We start from the raw sequence: 19,546 nt of genomic DNA, 5'->3' as shown, positions 1-19,546 counted from the left end.
AGATAAAAATGTAAAAATGTTTTTTTTTTTTTTTTTTTTTTTCTTAGGTTTTTATTTATTTATTTATTTTATTTATTGTTTGTTTGTAAATATTACATAATACAATTAATGAACTTAAAATGTCCAACTAGGCGATTGCCCGTTTTAGGACATTCCAATATGATAATGTTTTTACATGTAAAATTATAGTAAATTATAGTGTTGACTATTCTGTTGTAAAAAAAAATACATATGTATATTCATATTCTAGAATACTTTCAGTTATATCACGACATATTTTACTATTGTTTAGCTGACATAATAAACTAAAGAAATATTAATAGATAAAAACAAGAAAATGAATTTGAAAATGAAACTGAATTGAAGAAATTCTGTTGGTAAAGTAATACAAATGTATATTCATAATCTAGTATACTTTCAGTTATACCACGACATTTTTTTTTTTTTTTTTTTACTATTGTTTAGCTGATATAATAAACTAAAGAAATATTAATAGATAAGACAAGGAAATGAAAAATAACAAAAAATAAAAAATGAAAGTAAAGAAGGAACTTTTCCTTTAAGGAAAAATATCACGAAGAATTGAACAATTTTCGAACTTTCTTTATGTAAAAATACAGTTCGTGTAATGCTAATATAATACCAATATAAGTTAAAATGTAAAGAAGAATGTAAAGAAAACAAAATTTACAATTTAATTACTGTTTTTTAGCATATTCTCGCATTCAGCTCTCCCAAAGACCAGAAGCCAATTGTTTACCTGCATACGCAGAATATTAGTACTCTTTGCCTTCCATGCATCAGGTATGAGATTGAGCAGTTTAGGGCCTAAGTATGAGAATTGTCTCTGTGCTAAAGATGAGGAAGTGGTGGGCGGAACTGTTGGGTTTTTTTTTGCATGTCTTGTATTATGACAGTGGTTTACGGAAGCTAAGTAGTGCCTCTGTTTTTGAGTATGTAATATGATTTTCCTCATATATAATTGTCTTACATCAAGAACACGAAACTCTGCGAACAATGAATCGCTGGGGTACCTGAAAGGTTTTTTCAATATTACTCTTATAAGCGATTTCTGGGATTTAGCTAAGGGATCGAGTATGGTTTTAGCACAACCTCCCCAACCTAAGGAAGCATAGTCTAGTATGGAATTGCACATTGCAAAGTAAATTCGTTTCAAATCATTTAGACATAGAATATTTCTTATTGCTATAAACAGATGTGTAAGTTTCCTGACCTTTGTGGAAGTAAAGGCTATGTGTTTGTCCCATCTCAGAAATTTATCAATGATAATTCCTAGGTATCTTATATTGTCCACACATTCTAAGGTATTGCATTTACATGTAATAGTGTCGTAACAATGGTGTATTCTAATGTTAATAATTTCTTGTGGTTGACCCGCTTGAGTTGAACTGAAGCAGATGAATTTCGTTTTATCCGAGTTTAGAGTGAGGAGATTACTATCTAGCCACTGTTTAACTTTGTTTATGCCAAATTCAGCTTTAATGCAAGACTCATTCCAGGTTTTGCCTTCGAATAAAAGTACTGTATCGTCAGCACATGTAATAATGTGGTCTGCAAATGAAGTATTACATAAGTCATTTATATAAACATTAAACAATATGGGACCTAGTGTACTTCCTTGCGGTACGCCATATTTAATATTGGCTGGATCACTTAGAATACCGTTAATATCCACTCTTTGGCTCCTGTTTTCTAGGTAACTAACAAACCACTTAAAAATTTGACCCTGTATCCCAATTCGCTGTAATTTATTCAGCAGAATTTTGTGCGAGATAGTGTCGAACGCTTTAGCTAGATCTAAAAAAAGTGCAATGCATTTATTACCTTTATCTAGATTATTAGAGATGATTTTTGTCAAATTAGCGATGGCGTTTTCAGTGCTTAAACCTTTGCGAAAGCCGAATTGTCTACTAGAAAGGATGTTGTTATTTTCGAGATAAAGGATGAGACGGTTCTTTACAATTTTTGAAGTGAAACTTCTTTAGGCGCGTAATGGATTTTCGGGGACGGAGTAAAACCGAGTCAGGATCGACACGAAAATGCGGGTACCCCCACCACCGCTCACCGTTCACTGTCCCTCTCTCACCATATGCGCTTGTTGAGGTGGGGGAGCCGCTCACGAACGTTTTGCTTTGAGTTACGAGCGAGATACGAGTTCGGTTTAGCAGGTCGGCCGGTAGCGCACTTGCGCGGCCACGCCCACCACGGCCAGTGAATCAGTTAGCAGCGTGCTCCCGCTGTGATAAGTTGTGTTCGCGTTTTGTGTTGCGTTTACATTTACATTTATAGTTGTAGTTCATTTAATTAATTCATTTAATTTTTGATGAAATGAAAATAGAGAGAGAGGAATACTAGAAGTTTCACTTCTGTCTTGCGTAGGCTTGACACACCCACTTTTTTTTTTTTTTTCTCCATAATTTTAGAGACAGAGTTGAGCAAGGAAACAGGCCGGTAATTATGTATCAGTGATTTGTCCCCACTTTTATGCAGTAAAATGACGATTGACTGCTTTAAATGGTTAGGGAATTTCCCTGATTTAAAGCTTAGATTCGCAATGAACGCAATCGGTATGGCTATGTATACTTTAATGATTTTTAGAAGATTTGATGAAATCTTATTGGGACCACATGCTTTTGATGACTTAAGGTCGTCAATTATCTTCATGACTTCGTTAGTTGAAGTTGTGATTGAGTCTATTTTATGACCGATCCTAGGGATAGTTAAATTGGCGAGAGCGGTTTCTGATTTCTTACACTTATCGAGAATTTTTTTCGCAAGTGTGTCACCCACAGATGAAAAGTAACTGTTTGCAAAGTTTGCCATATCTTTGGGGACTTCAGAGTTTGATGTGTTAATGTAAAGCGATTTTATTTCAGAAGATTTATTGATTTTGGATTTGGTTATGTTGCGAAAGGTATCCCAAAAACGTTTTGGATTGCAGTTGTTTTCGTAAATGAGTTTTTTATAATAATTTTCTTTCGCCGATGTAATTAATTTCTTACACAAATTCCTATATTTTTTATAATAACATTGTAATATCAAATTCTCAGGGTATGTTTTTGCCTTTTCATGAAGATGATTTCTTCTGTGAATCGATTTAACTAGCCCCAGGGTGATCCATGGTGTGAATTTAATTTGTTTATTAGATACGGTTATATTACTTGTGTGTTTTGATATATACTCGTGTAGTTTGATAATAAATTCTTTCATTGCTAAGTCAGTATCTGATTTATCTAGAACATTTAGCCAGTTTTCTGCGCTCAAGTCCTCAATTAACTTGTTGAAATTAGTTTTAGCAACGTATTTAATTTTCGAAGAAGTGGGAGGCTTGTTTTTAAGACAAAGAGATGTTGTATAGTGGTCTGAAATAGTTGAGTGTATAAAAAAAGTGTCAATAAAGTTAATATTTTTTACATTGATGTGATCAAGACAGGATTTACTCGAGCCCTGTTCACGAGTAAAGCTGTTAATAGTCTGTGTGAAACCATTTTCCGTGAGTAGACATAGATAATCGATTGATTGACGGTGGTAGTCAGGGATAGTGTTAATGTTTAAATCTTCCATTATAATTTGCTGTTCAAATTTTTTCGCATTGTTTAAAATTGCTTGCAATGAAGAAAGGAAGGGGTCAATATTGATGAAGGAAGGAGATCTGTAAATGGCAAATATGCATATGTTATTATTCAATACTATTTTCATACAGTTTGATTGTGCTAAAGTAATTTCCTCTACATGAACTTTAATTCCGTCCTTGATGTAGATAACAATTCCACTAGATTTGTTTAGGTTGGTTGTGGTGTGATATTCAGAGTAATTGTGGATTGATTTTACGGTGTAGTATTTATTTAACCAGCATTCGGTTAATATTATAACATCGAAAGAAGAATTAAATTGATCCAGAAAAATTGTAAAGTCATCGAGATTTGATATGCTTCTAATATTCTGGTGTATGATTTTTAGACTATATGAGTCCCAGTTATAGTTGTTTAAATTCTCCAGATCTCGAATTATATTCATATTAATGCTAATTACAGAATCATTGTAATTATCCGAAGGTAACTGAAACATAATTATGATTAAATTTACTATGATGTGTGGTGGTGAACCCGTAGTTCTTTTGCGAAAAGTCTGCAAACAAAAAGTTAAAAACGAAAGTGTAAATTACTGTGTTGTTAATCAGTGTTTTATTAATATATTGTATAGTAGATTGTGAGTTCTGATAATTCGAGTATGATGCGTATTTTACTTCGAGATGAAAGTTGATTCCACTAATTATATTAGATATAAAAGATGTTATAAAAGATGATGGTGTTGGTATGTTTCGTATAGAGCAATCTAAGCAGTTGATGATTATGTAGATATCTGTCATGAAGGCTGCAAATACAATAAATATGAAAACAATAAAATCAATAAAATGACCAAATGTAAAGTATGTGCTGATTCTGTAGAGGAGTTGATGCGAAAAAAAATGCCAAAAAACAATAATTAAATAGCATAACATGCGAAAAATGCAAAGAAGAACCAATACTAGGACATATTTATGTAAATTAAGATTTTTTCCAGATTTACATAGATTTGTTGGGAACATAATCTTACAAAGATTCTCGCTGCTTGTGATACGTACATATGAGTTTGATTGAAGCACAGAGAGAGAGAATAGAGAGAGTGCATTATTATGAGATAATGAGAGAACATTATATAACATGAATGATAATGTTGATACATAGTATTCCAACTTAAAATATATTTTAACCGTAAAGTGCATACTATAGTGTATAATGCTTCTGATTGTAATTGTTAGGTGTGATAAAGGACAATAATTAAATTTAGTAACATGTGAAAAATGCAAAAGTGATTAAAAATGTGCGAATAAAATATGTAAATAAAACAGTAGTAAAGGTTTTTGAGAAATACAAAAGCATTATTTTGACAGAGCTCGAGCATTTGTAGTTAATGTAAATTCTGTAAATACAAGTGAATATAATAAAAGTTAGCCAAAATAAAAAGATTATTGAAGAAAATAAGAGCATCATATTATAGTGAGTAAATAAGATATTACTACTCTGATTCCTACGAGAACATGCAGGAAGAATAATATTTACACAGTAAACAGATATTTTAAAGAATACTAAAACAGCGTGGTTTTTGTTGCTTAGAGGAAGAGTATGGTTAGAATTTTTAATTGTAAGATTCGCAATTTTTATAATAATTTTGATGTTACTAGGGAAAGCTACTAATGAAAGTAAGAATGAATTATTTTGATAAATATTAGGTATTATGCTTAGGGTGTGTGAAAAATATATAGCGGTAATATTCAAATAAAAACTTGTAGTGAAAGTATTATTTATGGAGATATATAAATTTTTTTTAGAGAGAGCTAAAGAAACGTGAGTTACAGTCAAAGGAGGTAAATTATAATAAAAATAGTGAATACTGATATAAACAATTTTCACACTGATATTGTTGCTACATGAAAGAACTCCTAAAAAGAGTAAGAATGCATTATTTTCAATTAAAACATTATTATTTTTAAAGACAAAGAAAAAACTCATGAGAAAACTTGCGATGAATATGATATTATCCGGATTATTTTTGTTTAGCAGTGCAGTAAATGTTGAGGTACTTTTTATCATCTGTCACAGTTGTTGGCGTTTTTCTCGATCAAGATCAGTGATGTTTTTAATCGTAATAATTTTGGATGTATCCGTATGTCTTAGCAAAATGCGCCCCGATGATAACCAAGAGTATTTGTAGTTATTTTCTCTGGCGAATTTTTTAGTTTGGGAGAGTAAGAATTTTCCTTTTTGCGTTAGATGATCTGACACGTAAATCCGTTTTGCTTCTTGAGATAGCCCTAGATCTGCTGTATTGAGTTTGCTTGAACTGGAGGTAGAGGATTTTTTATAGTCTTTGATTTTGAGTAGGAAGTCATCTCGAGATTTAATACTATTGAACGACACTATTACAGATCTGGGATTTTTTTCGGACAGTTTTGGTCCTAGTCTGTACATTTTATTGATTTCAGATTGTAAAGGTATCGTGGTATCTCCGTAATTTATGATTTTTGATATTTTTTTAAGAGTTTCCATAATATTTTCATTGTTTGCTTCAGGGATGCCTCTGATGTCGATATTGCACATCTGTGTAATGTACTCCAGCCGGTCAATTTTGTCGTCCTGATGAGAAGTAGTATTTTCTAATACAGCGTTTTGTTTTTTTAATTCTAGCATATCAGTAATGACCCTTTCTTGCGAGGATTCGATGTCAGTTATTCGTTTTTTTAGAAGGTCTTGCTGATCCGCTAAAAATTTAAATGAATCAAGGATTTCTTTGTTTTGTGCGATAATCGAATCATATTTTTGTTCCACAAAATCCATTATTGTTTTTTTGAAATTGTTTAATTCTAAAATAAACTTATCCGACGTAAGTATACCGCTTGCGCCATCTGCGGTTGATGAAGGAAATTTCTCTGCGTCTGTTGACTGTTGAGTTAGATGTTTGGTAGGTTTGCCGGTAGATGGTTCTTGATCGATTTTTTCATCACAATAATTCATATTCCTGGTCTTTTTCTTAGTAAAAGCTTTAGAGCATTTTTTACATTTCCACTGAGAATTACGAGCACCACGTATGTTTTCACCAATCTCTGCATAAACAAGATGATAGCCATTATCACAGACAACACAAGATATGAATTCGGCTGGACTGTCAATATTTTTGTCGCAAACGATGCATAGTGTATTCATGTTGAAATAAATTTATAAAAAGTGATTTCGCTGTGAATAAAATTGATTGAATGATGTTTAATATTGATAGTTTCAACACAGTTTAGGCACTTTTGTATTTTTTAACAGCTGGCTCGTTTTAGTACAGAATGACAGATTTATTTTTATTATTTGTTTTTTTTTTTGACAGTTAACATGCAATTTCTTCGTGAAGACAAAAAAACATGAAAAAATAGCACTTCGCAAGATATAAATGCACTGATTTGAAGCGCGGTCTTTGATTTCTAATAGTTTAGATCTTTGAGTTTAGTACACTTTAGTTTTATGTTGATTTTTATTAAATTATAGCAGACGTAAAAATATGTCAACACTAGACTCAGTAGGTAGAATTGGTGATTATGTTTGTCAACAGTGATTCATATCAAAGCTCTCGAAATACAGTTATATTAATTATACTTGGTTGATACTATCACTAATTACAGACACACACAACATTGATGAACACAACACTGGAAGTAAAAAATAATGTACATGTATGCATCTACATGCATACATGTATACACACATACATACACTTACATATACATTTCATAACAGCAACAGTAATTATTTTTTAGATCAACACGATAGGTAGCTTTAAGTCTTGTTTACGTTTGATTTGAAGGTGGCCAATGATGACATTGACAAATCAATGGGATGACTTTTATGTCTCCTTAAAATAACGGCACATTCTCGGTAAAGGTGAGTCGAACCCCAGCTTAGTTTTATATTTTTTAATATGTAACGGAATATAATATATAAGTCGGCAACCAATTCTAGGAACGTTGAACATAATTTGATAGAGTAAAAAAGGGCAGTTTATTAGAGCATTAACAATTTTGAAAAGAAAATTTAAATCAATATTTAGTCTTCTCTGTTCAAGGGTGCGTACATTGTAGAAATTTAGTCTATCGGCAATACTTTGTTTAGTCCACTTTTAATTAAATATTCTACATGTTTCAAAGCCAATGGCTTCTTCGTCAGGATAATGCTAGTAACCAATTTAAAAATAGACAAATAAATACAAATAAAAGAAACATATCACAAGAGGTGATTAATTAATTATTAAGATAAAAATTCAAAATAAAATAAAATAAATTATCATAAAAAATGTAAGTTAATTAATTTATGCATAAATCAAAAACTTCCATAATTGAACATTAAATAATCATGGAGTGACTAAAATGAATAAATAAAAATACAAAATTAAAAGCATCAAAACGAAAATAAATTTAAAATATAGCTATTTAAAAAAATGAATTAAAAAAATAAACACAATTAAAAGATAGCTATTTAAAAACAAAAAAAATAAATGATAGCTATATAAAACATAATAATTTAAAAGATAGTTATTTAAAGATACTAATTTAAAATATAGCTATGTAAAACATAATAATTTAAAACATACTAATTTAAATTATAGCTTTGTAAAACATACTAATTTAAAAGATAGCTACTTAAAACATGATAATTTAAAAGATAGCTATTTAAAACATAATAATTTAAAAGATAGCTATTTAAAACATAATAATTAAATGATAGTTATTTTAAAAAAAAAAATTTTTTTAATTATTTTTATAATAATAATAATAATAATACATAAAATTATTTTCGAATTCTGAACAAAATTTAGAGAAAATGATTGAGGTAGTTAAAAACTTTTCAGATGATATCAAAATGACTTTTGGTTTAGATAAATGTAGAACGATCCATATAGAGAAAGGCAAAATTGTAGATGGGGACGAGAGTATATTTAGAAATTTTCAAATTACTAGTATGAAAAGGGATGAGGTTTATAAATATTTAGGATACCCACAATCAAATAGATTAGACCATACTAGTATTAAAAATGATATTAGGATTATATTTCAAACTAGGATCAGGAAAATTTTAAAATGCAATCTATCTGCTAAAAATTTAGTAAAAGCAATAAATACTTGGGCAATACCTCTATTAACGTACTCATTTGGCATAATTAAATGGTCTAATACAGATTTAGATAACTTAGAAAGATTAATTAGAACTACGCTAACAAAGTTTAATTGCCATCATCCAAATTCAGCTATAGAACGAGTTAATTTACCTAGAAATTTAGGAGGTAGAGGTATAGTCAAAAAAAACTTCTTTAAAACATAATCAGGTAGAAATGCTAAGAACTTTTTTCCATAGGAAAGCTCATAGCTCAGAAATGCACAAAATAATTTGCAAGGCAGATAGAAATATTACACCTTTAAATTTATACGATGAGAATGCCAACATTTTTATAAATCCCAACCAGGAATTATTAGATTCCTGGTCAAATAAAATTTTACACGCAAAACACTTCAATTATCTCAACCAAACATATGTTGACAAATTTTCGTCAAACAAATGGTTGAGTATTGGAGAGTTGAGCGCAGAAATAGAAGGATTTATGCTTGCCATTCAGGATAGAGTCATTAATACTAAAAATTATAGAAAGCATATAATCAAAGATACAAATCAAATTGATGATTTGTGTAGAAAATGTTTGGCTTTTCCGGAAACTATAGAACATATTATATCTGGATGTTCTATATTAGCACCGTCCGAGTATACATTTAGGCACAATCAAGTTTTAAAAATAATTCACCAAAATTTGGTAATTAAACATAACTTGATTGACTGCCGTAATATAGTACCATACTATGAATACGAACCAAATTCATTTTTAGAAAACGAATTTTATAAAATATATTATGATAAAACTATACTAACAGACCGAACGATTAGTCATAATAGACCCGATATAGTTTTACATGACAAAATTAAAAAAATAACTTATATCATTGATGTCGCTATTCCAAATTCCTGTAACATTCAAAAATCTGTTAATGAAAAAAATAGAAAATACACAGATTTAGGAAACGAAATAAAAAGAATTTGGCATTCTCAGACTATAAAAATATTACCATTCGTTATTTCGGCTACTGGCATTATACCTAGCTCTCTCATTAAAAATTTAGGCGTATTAGATCTATCAAAAAATTTATATATAAAGATGCAAAAGTGGGTCATTTTGAATACATGTAGGATAACAAAAGATTTTTTAAATATTTATGTTGAGGGATCAGTAGGATTTATAGGCCCTGTTAGAAGTTCTACCGAGCCGAACCCTCTGATATGAAAATATCTGGAGACGGTGAATTTTTTTTCCCATTTGATATCTGGTGAGTTGACGTGTTGTTGTTCTTGTATTGTTTTGTATTTATTTTACTTATATAATGCACTTACATAGTGTTGATTGACTAGCTGATCATTTGTGGAAAAGTGAGTGGAAGGGTTTAGTTTTTCCTATGGGGAAGATTTAACCCGGACAACAAAATCGGAAGCATAAAAAAATTGTATTCTTTTCTTAGTAACATATAGAGATAATGATATTTAAAATTATTTTTTTTCATTTACTTGACTATCAACACTTTTTAGAATTTTTTATGTTATCTAATTATAAACCTATTGTATTCTTATTATTTTTTAAAAATATATTGACTATGACACATTGATAATGCTTATATAATGTATAAATAAATAAATATAAATAAATAAAATAAATAAACAACTATCACGCGTACTAATAATTACACAGCAAAACTTGTTTATGAAGTAATACTTGAAAATTTAATAAAAATATTATTGATTATTGAAAAGAAAAACCAAAAATCATAATGGAGTCCTACAAATTAAATGTGATAACAATAAATAGGCTACACAAATAATTTCATGAATTTTATATTTGCATTACGAAAATTATCTTTAAGAATTTCAGATAAGCGGTGGAATTGGTGACTTGTATTTTATAAGAGGTTTGTGTAATCTTGTGCGATATTGGAAATTCTGATCAAGTTTGTGAAGGTCAGTCATAAGAATTTGATGGAATACACGCACTTCGTAAATCCCAGATAGTAAAAAAATACCATTTGTACAATATATTTGACCTTATTTGAATGTGAATAATTAGTTGGTCGCATTGTCAGGTTCAAAACCTGACATGTTTGACTATCTTATAAATGCTATGAAAGACAAAGCATGCTGAGAAAACCTATAAAGCTGTTAATTTTAAAGTAGCTTTATGATTAAGCCCTTCCTTTTGAAGCAATAATCTTATTCATAGATTTTCAGCGCACATTTTTTGCAGGTAAAATACTTAGCTGAACGTTTCACGAAGATTGACGAATAATTTCTCAAAAATCGCATGTGGTTACAAAATCTATGCATTTTTATTAGGTCATTGAAAAATTATAGAGTTCGGAGATTAATTTGTTTCAAGTGTCATAAAATGCATAGATTCTCCTTATAATTTGAAACCAGAAGTACTTAAGAATTAGGTACTTTAATAAGTGCTGATTAAAAATGATATTTAAATTACGTAATATATTTGGCATTTCAATCAAAAACACATATCTTTATTAACCCCCTATTCGGAAACACCATATTACTAGGATTATAATGGCCTTAATTGATTTATTGCTCTATCGGCAGAAATAAAGCAGTTTCAGATAAAAATTCTTCGGCATTGTCATTTATCTTTTGTTATCAGTTCTTTGAAAATATCAATAAGTTCGATAAAAGTAATTATTAGAAAGTGTATTTTATTCCTAAACATAAATGGCTTTGATAAGAATCAGTCGCTCAGCGCGTGTGAGAATCACTTAGACATTTAATCTTAAGAATAGTTTCGCTAGAAGAAAATAGTTTCTTTTTAGGTGTGGTCATAACAAGATATCTTAAAAAAGTTATTTTTATGCCTCCGTCAAAAATAGGTAAATTTTTTAATATTTTTATTTATTTTAAAATCATACAATAGTCCCAACTGTGGGTCTGGCATCTCCAGTTGGGGTATGTTGTGGTGCTGAATGTAGGGGGAGTAGAAGGAGGCAGGAAAGAGGAAGGTGGGAAATTACCTTGCTATTCACTACCATTATCATCTTTAAACACCTATGACACCACTTACTCAAATAATTCCTATCATTTTACCAGGTTTATCCATAAATACAAAAACATCATAGCTTTAACCTCAAGTGAAACTAACCCCTCACACATCAGTACTCATAACCACAACAAGTCATATGTACACCACTTACCCTCAACACCAACGCTTACGTTCCTTACTTGCGTAACTCTGATTATACATGTAATACATTCCACCATTATAATTATCTACATAGTCCAGTGGTAACGCATTGGACTGCCATTCCGAAGGTCGCGGGTTCGAACCCGGCGTGCGAAAATAAATTTTATTTGATTAATTTGTGTTATTTCACAATTAATTAATTAAAATAATATATAATATATAGTATATTTGCGGCACGTTCCAGAGTGGAAGATACTACCAGTATCGCCCTGGTGTAAGACCACCGTTCAGAATTGAAACGTTGCTCCAAATGGCTTTAGCCGTGTTTAGTGACTAGATCTGAATAGCCAGGTACTTCCCCACCTTCCTCTTTCCCTTCCCCACTTACCTTCAGCCTCACAACATGCCCCAATTGGGGATGCCATAGTCTCACTGGCTCCAGACGGGAGCAGTTGGGACTCTTGTGAGGTATTCACTATAAAAAAATATATAAAAAAATCAAACAAATAAATCTCATACTTTCATTGCATTTAACAACCATTACGATTGTAAATCTTCTATGCATACTTACTTGTTTAATTAATGTTATTCTCTCAAGAACTGTAAAATTCACCCTCCATAACACAGGGTTATCCCTAGCATGGAGGGTGAAATATCACAAAAACCATATGTACCCTCGAAGTCTTGTATTAATAAAATAAATAAATAAATATTCAGAACTGGTCACCAAATACTGCTTAAGCCTTTTCAATTCTGAATGTCTGTCTTACACCAAGGAGATATTTAGAGTATCTTCCACTCTGTAACGTGTCAAAAATGTATTATTTTAAAAGTTGTGAATATAACATGAATTAATTAAATCAAATTTACTTGCGCACGCCCGGATTTGAACTCTGAACATCCGGATCGCTAGTCAAAAGCTTTACCCCTCGACCAAGAACGCCGTCATGTTTTTTTTTATGGTAGATATTTTAGAGAAGATCAATTATTATTTTTTTGATAAATTAATGTTTTAAAGACAAGATTTTATTTATGCATAGCACAAAGGATAACAATTTAAAATAAAAAGATAAAAGATAAAATAATAATATATTTAAGATAAAAGTTTAGCAGATCATCCAAATCAAGGCGCTGATTTAAAGTACGAATTAACATCAAGTACCCACAACTACTTACTGTGGCAAGTTAGCAATATTGCCTACATGACAGCTAACAGGCGCAAATCATCGACTTATCAACTAAAGTGGTGAAGCGAATAAATAATAAACACAAAGAAAAATACGAATTGTACAAAACCAATTATATTAAAAAAAATCCAGTGTTCAAAAAATGAACCGTCCGAAAAAAAGACATCTGAACACAATGATGCCTCGGATTATTGGAGAAAATAGCGTCTCAATTGAGGATGCAAACGAAACCTCATCGATTGCGTCATCCAAAGGCTCGGATGATACTGAAGTAGAATATCCTTGCACCTCAGGGGTAGATGTGCTTAAGGGCCATCTCAAAACATTTTTCGAAACTTTACGCCGATAGATGGTGTTATTTTCAATATCGTCTAATAAAACACTTTTAACACGTTATGCTTTATAATATTGAGATGAATTATTGGTTTGCGAACGTATATAAGTAATATTAATCTGTATAAATTTTTTATGGTACCTATAATTACATAATCGTAGAAAACGGCTGAAAAATACACAATTTCATTGCAAAAAATACGTACAAAAGACATTTCACGCAGCTCCGCGCGCGTTGGTACAGGAAATTTTTATTTACCCAACCAAAACCATTTGCGAAAAAGACTCCATTTCAAAAAATTTACGATGTTTCGCATGAGTATGAAAGAGACACGAGATAGAGGTTTGTTCAATTCACTAAACTAAATCAATGCCTGGGAAGATTAAATAATTTATAAAAGGAGCCGGCTAGGAACAACGGTATGTGTGCCGGGAGCTGGCGTTAACTGGACCTTTTTTTTAAAGGCCGCTTTTGCTAAATGAACATAATCATACCAAGCGATGTAGGTATATACCTACATAGTAACCATGTATTCGCGCTTTTGCTTGCTCACAAATATTTCGCGAATAAGTCAAAAGGTTACACTTTTTCTTACATTTCTATGGGGCGCATTCATCAAACCAACGAAGTGGTTAGAATTGCCAGACGGAGAAACAAATTTGTCATATGCATAAGTCAGAAAGGGCTCTCGTAATATCAAGCATCTAAATAATATAGGCATTGTTTTGAAATCAGCTCGCCACGTGCGTCGTAATATATGAGTGTCCACAAAGACGATGCCTACAGTGTGCATATGAAGTCGCCTTTTCACATTAAAAAACTTTTTGTATTTTGTAAATGGGTATATTTTATTTTCACAAATGACAAACATGTCATGTAAATAATAGTAAATCCTTTATAGGGCAGAAAGGTGATTGAAAAAAACAACTTTTTGTACAAATATCTTATACACGGTGTCCATAAACTAGTTGTAAAACTGCCATCACAGTAAGCGGAAAGCGTTGCCTGGGTCGTGATGGAGGAATTAGCCAGCTGTGGAATTGAACTCACGATGCCTGGCGGGAACGACGATAGTAAAAGATTTTTTATTTACTTATTTATTTATTTTTTATTCTTTTCACATATTCTGTCCATATTTCTTTTTTTTGTAAGATCCTTTTTCTTTCAATGTTTGTTTTAATATTTTGTCCGATAGCTTGAATTGGTCTACTTTGTCCAATTAATTCATCATCTTTCTCACAGAGAAGCAGTCCTGGATTTCTCCACAAAAATTAATTTTAGGGGTCTCGTCATTCGAACACTTGTTTTTTTTATTTCCGCGCCAGTGTTTGTGGGAACTAAAAGATATAATATAAAGGCATTAAAGGAGTATAATTTTTGAGCAACATTAAATATGAATCACCCTATACCAAACGAGCGACATGGGTCATAAAATAACAAGCGTGATGGTTAGTTAGTTAGGTAGGTACCGAGAAAATATTTAAAAAATAATAAAATATTTTGAAATAATTTCATAATACTTACCTGTATTCCGATTCGCCGTGCTGACGTTTCATCCCGTTCGCACTTAAGCTGCTGCCACACGCAAAGCTCACATCAACAGATAATATAAAGCACAATAGCGCTCGCCATACAATCCCATACAGACCCGACACACGTAAAAATATAACGCGCTATAAGTGTGGTTCTGAACTTCGCTAACCGAATTTATTTTACGTAACCGCTCCCGACGCGATATTTGAAAAGTTATGCGTCCCCCTCTCCGCCGTAAAAAGGAGAGGGGGTCATTTTAAATTACGGAGCTACCAACTAAGTTCCGTGTTCCCTTTGACAGCCATGACATAAGGAGCCTAATAATGCATTTCTTATTTATTATGTTAGCTCATATCGTCATGTGTGCTAGTAAATTTAGGAACATAAAAAAAACTTTATTTGGCAAACATACTTAACATATATTTAAAATATAAATATAATCAATATTTGAATTTGAAGTAAACAAATTTTCGCCCTTTCAAAATTAATCATATTTTTAATCTCAGTATGTTTATATGGTAATATCATTCGGTTTTTTGATAAAGTTGGACGGCTTGGACGAAAGTTGAGCTTATTTTACAATAATTTATTATATGTCGCTTTCGTCGATCGGCGTGCGAACTGCGAATTTCCTGATTCGACGGAGAGGTTATGTCAGGTTATGTGAAAATGCGCTATTTACGCGCAGATTGTTTAAAATCTAAAAAGTTTTTTAAATAGCATTTATAACTATATAGTTGGCGGCATCTTCATCTGAGGATGAGCTGTCCAACAGATCCAGCAATAGGCGACAAGTATCATCCATTTCGAAAACGTGCTCAAGCTGTCAGTAAGTAAAGTTGTCACTTTGACAAATGAAATTATGTTCCTCGGCCGCTCTCGAATTCAACTGACCCCCTCTCCTACCATAGGAAGAAATATTTGATAGCGTCGTGTGTCGGTAGAAAAGATGATGCGCTGTACATTAACTTTTGATGTGAGCTTTGCGTGTGGCAGCAGCTTTAGTCTTGGATTCACTCTTTTCCCGGAATACTGATGATTCTTATAAAGGGCACGCCTCATTTTTATGGAATAACAATGCTGTACAAAATCGAAAAAAGTCACTTCAAACCGCGGCAGACAATGACTGTTGTAGCCCAGCTACACTACTCGCGAAGTTGATCGAAGTTGACCGAATACGATAGTGTGGGCACGAACTTCGCTTCGCTTCGGTCATCTTCGCTTCGCTTCGCCCGACTTCCGATTGTTGTCGGTAAATGCGCCCGAGTCAAAGGACTCGAAGTTCGAACACGAAGTTTCTGCCCACACTACTCGGTTCACTTCAGTTCGCTTCGAGACGTCGTGTTTGGTGGTTGTGCGTGCGCAGAGTCATAGTGACTATACGTAATAAAATATGGCTTCTACACTGTGGTCACAGGACCTAATTTTTTTGTTCCTAGAAACACTCCAATCCGAGGCGGTTATTTGGGACCCAATTGAAAGGGACCATAAAGATAACTAACTAACTAACTAACCTTGAATAAACTTGACGGCCGGCATAGTCCAGTGGTAACGCATTGGACTGCCATTCCGAAGGTCGCGGGTTCGAACCCGGCGTGCGCAAATAAATTTTATTTGATTGATTTGTGTTATTTCACAATTAATTAATTAAAATAATATATAGTATATTTGCGGCACGTTCCAGAGTGGAAGATACTACCAGTATCGCCCTGGTGTAAGATCACCATTCAGAATTGAAACGTTGCTCCAAATGGCTTAAGCCGTGTTTAGTGACTAGATCTGAATAGCCAGGTACTTCCCCACCTTCCTCTTTCCCTTCCCCACTTACCTTCAGCCTCACAACATCCCCCAATTGGGGATGCCATAGTCTCACTGGCTCCAGACGGGAGCAGTTGGGACTCTTGTGAGGTATTCACTATAAAAAAAAAAATAAAAAAAAATAACCATCACGCCGTTTCCCCGCAGGGGTGGGCAGAGAGGACGGACCGCCAAACAACTCGGTCTTGGCACACACTCCTTGCCTCATTCACATTCATACATCGTCTCATACATACTCTTCTATTATTCTGACTCTTGACATGGCCCGACTCGAGTATCTGATTCACTTGATCGTGCCATGTCTTCCTCGGGCGTCCCCGACTTCTGCTACCATTCACATTTGCATCATATATCCTCCTTACACTCCTATCTTCGCTCATTCGCTCTACATGCCCAAACCATCTAAGCGTCCCTTTCTTAATCTTACTCATTACGCTTACATCAGCCTTGCCCTCTTTGCGGATCTCCACATTCCTCACACGATCAAACATGGTTTTACCACACATACGCCCTTGAGGTGATTTTTCACAAAAACGGCGCTTTACAAATTATCCAATTATTATTATTATTATACGACTCATTTCAACAGCATTTAATCTACTTTCATCCTTTATTTGCCACTTGAACGTCCATGTTGCCTAGTGCACGGACTCCGAGAGACTGAGCTACTCGAGAAGTTGCACGAGTGTGTGGGCACGCACTTCGGACTTCGGCTAACTTCGTCGAGGACTTCGTCGAAGCGCCGAAGCGAGTAGTGTAGCGGCCGCTCAAATGAATGAGAGAATGTGAATTGGCGGGCGTCTAGCTAGTGATAGTTACAGATTTAAGAAAGTTCTAAATAATTACAACCGCTCTCACTATAATTATTATACAGTTAATTTTGCCTTTTTTACTGCGTGCCAAAACCGCAAATGTTCCTTGCGACGAGTAATACTGGAACATTCGTAAAAAAGCAAAACGAACATTCTATCAGAATAACAAATCAAGCCGCGCAAATTCACATTTTTACTACAAATTTACTGACCACTTTAACACCGTAGGAATGGGCTAATAGCGTGCACGTGAAACATATGGCTCGCACATATGTTTGTCTCCTTCTAACACGAATTCGGGCATTTCGGCTGGCGGTGCCCGCATAAAATAATTACTTTTGTTAATTTAATTACTTGGTTATTATAAGTGATAGAACAGTGAAATTTTCGTTCGCGATAAACTCATTACGAGTTTTATTTTTCGGTACTAAAATAAATAAAATATTATCTATAGTTTTAAAATGTGGCTGAAAAATAGATTGTATGGGAATTGTCACATCTGTTTCACCTTAATGAAGCTCAAACACATCTGATAGCTCTACAAGATGTCTTGGCAGAGAAGCAGTCGAAGGTCTCCAAAGACCAGCAGCTGAGAATTGCCAGAAACGTGTCGGAAGTTTTTAGATCCGTATCTCAGCTGTTGTTGGAGCGCGAGACCATGCATGCTGATCTGGCTACAGTGACTGCCCAACTGAGAATGACAGAAATCAAAGTACGACACGTGAAGAGCGAAAAAAGACAACTTGAACAAAAAAATATTCAACTAGAGTCTGATCTTGGACCTGTAATGCGGAGAGTAGCGGAGGCAACGGAGGCTAGCCTCTCATTTGCCGACATCGCCCGCAAACAGCCTAATGATGCTCACCAACCCCCTCCACTTACCCAATATGGACATCGTGTCGGAGCACCAAGACCAGGCGTATGCGTATTTCCAACAGATGTAGACGCCACCAAGGATAGTGATGGTACCAAAAAAATTATCCAGGACATGATTCGGCCATCTGAGCTAGGCGTTCGGGTCACGGGAATAAAAAAGATAAGAAATAAAGGTATCTTGATAAACACGGCAACCGCAGGCGAGCAACAAAAACTATTAAATGCACCCTGTTTCGACAAATCAAGCACAATTAAGGCCCGACTGCCGACCAAGCGATCTCCGAGACTAATATTTTTTGGGGTACCGCGGGACCTGACTGACGAAGAATTTTTAAGGATCGCCTTAACTGGGGTTCCCAACATTCAAGACATTGAGGGAACTATTGCGTGCTGTAAATTAAGCCACTTAGCTGGTGCTCGCACAGGAAACACTTGTCATCGTATCTATGAAATGCCAGCTATCGTGCGTAAAGTACTTATTGAACAGGAGAAAGTATTTGTGAACTGGACTGTTTGCCGCGTCAGAGATTTTATTGGCCTTACTGTCTGCAATAAATGTCATATGTTTGGACACTCATTCAAATATTGCAGAGATACTAAACCTACATGTGGACACTGTGCTCAAGAAAAACACACCCGTGAGTCGTGCCCAAATGCAGCCATCAAACCAGTTTGCGCGACATGCACCAGATTTGGTAAGCCTGCTGACCATTCAACCGGAGATAGGGACAACTGCCCAGCTTACATAGCTGCCCTCAAGAAGGACCTAGCTACAATAGAATATGGAGTGTAATATACAAGAACACAAGTGCCTAACTATCGATGACTATACTCCCATGAAGAACTGTCTGCGAATAATGTATATGAACGCCAGAAGTATACGAAACAAGTTTGACGAAATTGAGGAAAAGGTCAGAAGATTATGCGATACTGTTCATGTTCTTGTCATCACTGAAACGTGGCTTGATGTCGGAGAAGAAAAGTTCTTTTGCTTAAACGGTTTTTACAGTGCTTTTTCTTCTCGCCCAAATGAAGGAGGAGGAGGTGTGGCCATATATGTTCTGGATTCTATGAAGTGCTCTATCATTGAAAATTTTTCCAACGAAAATTCATTT

The 19,546-nt window shown here is 33.6% G+C and overlaps 1 protein-coding gene across 1 annotated transcript in view; it reads left to right on the top strand.

Moving 5' to 3' along the window:
• LOC149413747 (uncharacterized) overlaps positions 1-19,224 on the top strand; it is a 39,606-nt gene extending 20,382 nt beyond the window's left edge. The window contains exon 3 of the mRNA XM_089644457.1: positions 18,074-19,224. Within this exon, the coding sequence (XP_089500583.1) occupies positions 18,074-19,224 (1,151 nt within the window). The remainder of the gene's footprint in view (positions 1-18,073) is intronic.
• Positions 19,225-19,546: the final 322 nt, after the last annotated feature.

This window comes from Hesperophylax consimilis, chromosome 21, assembly GCF_061612785.1.
Source record: "Hesperophylax consimilis isolate HC1 chromosome 21, BYU_Hcon_1.0, whole genome shotgun sequence".
Taxonomy (NCBI): domain Eukaryota; kingdom Metazoa; phylum Arthropoda; class Insecta; order Trichoptera; family Limnephilidae; genus Hesperophylax; species Hesperophylax consimilis.
The sequence above is the reverse complement of the archived record's forward strand: the minus strand, read 5'-3'. Positions and strand labels throughout refer to the sequence as shown.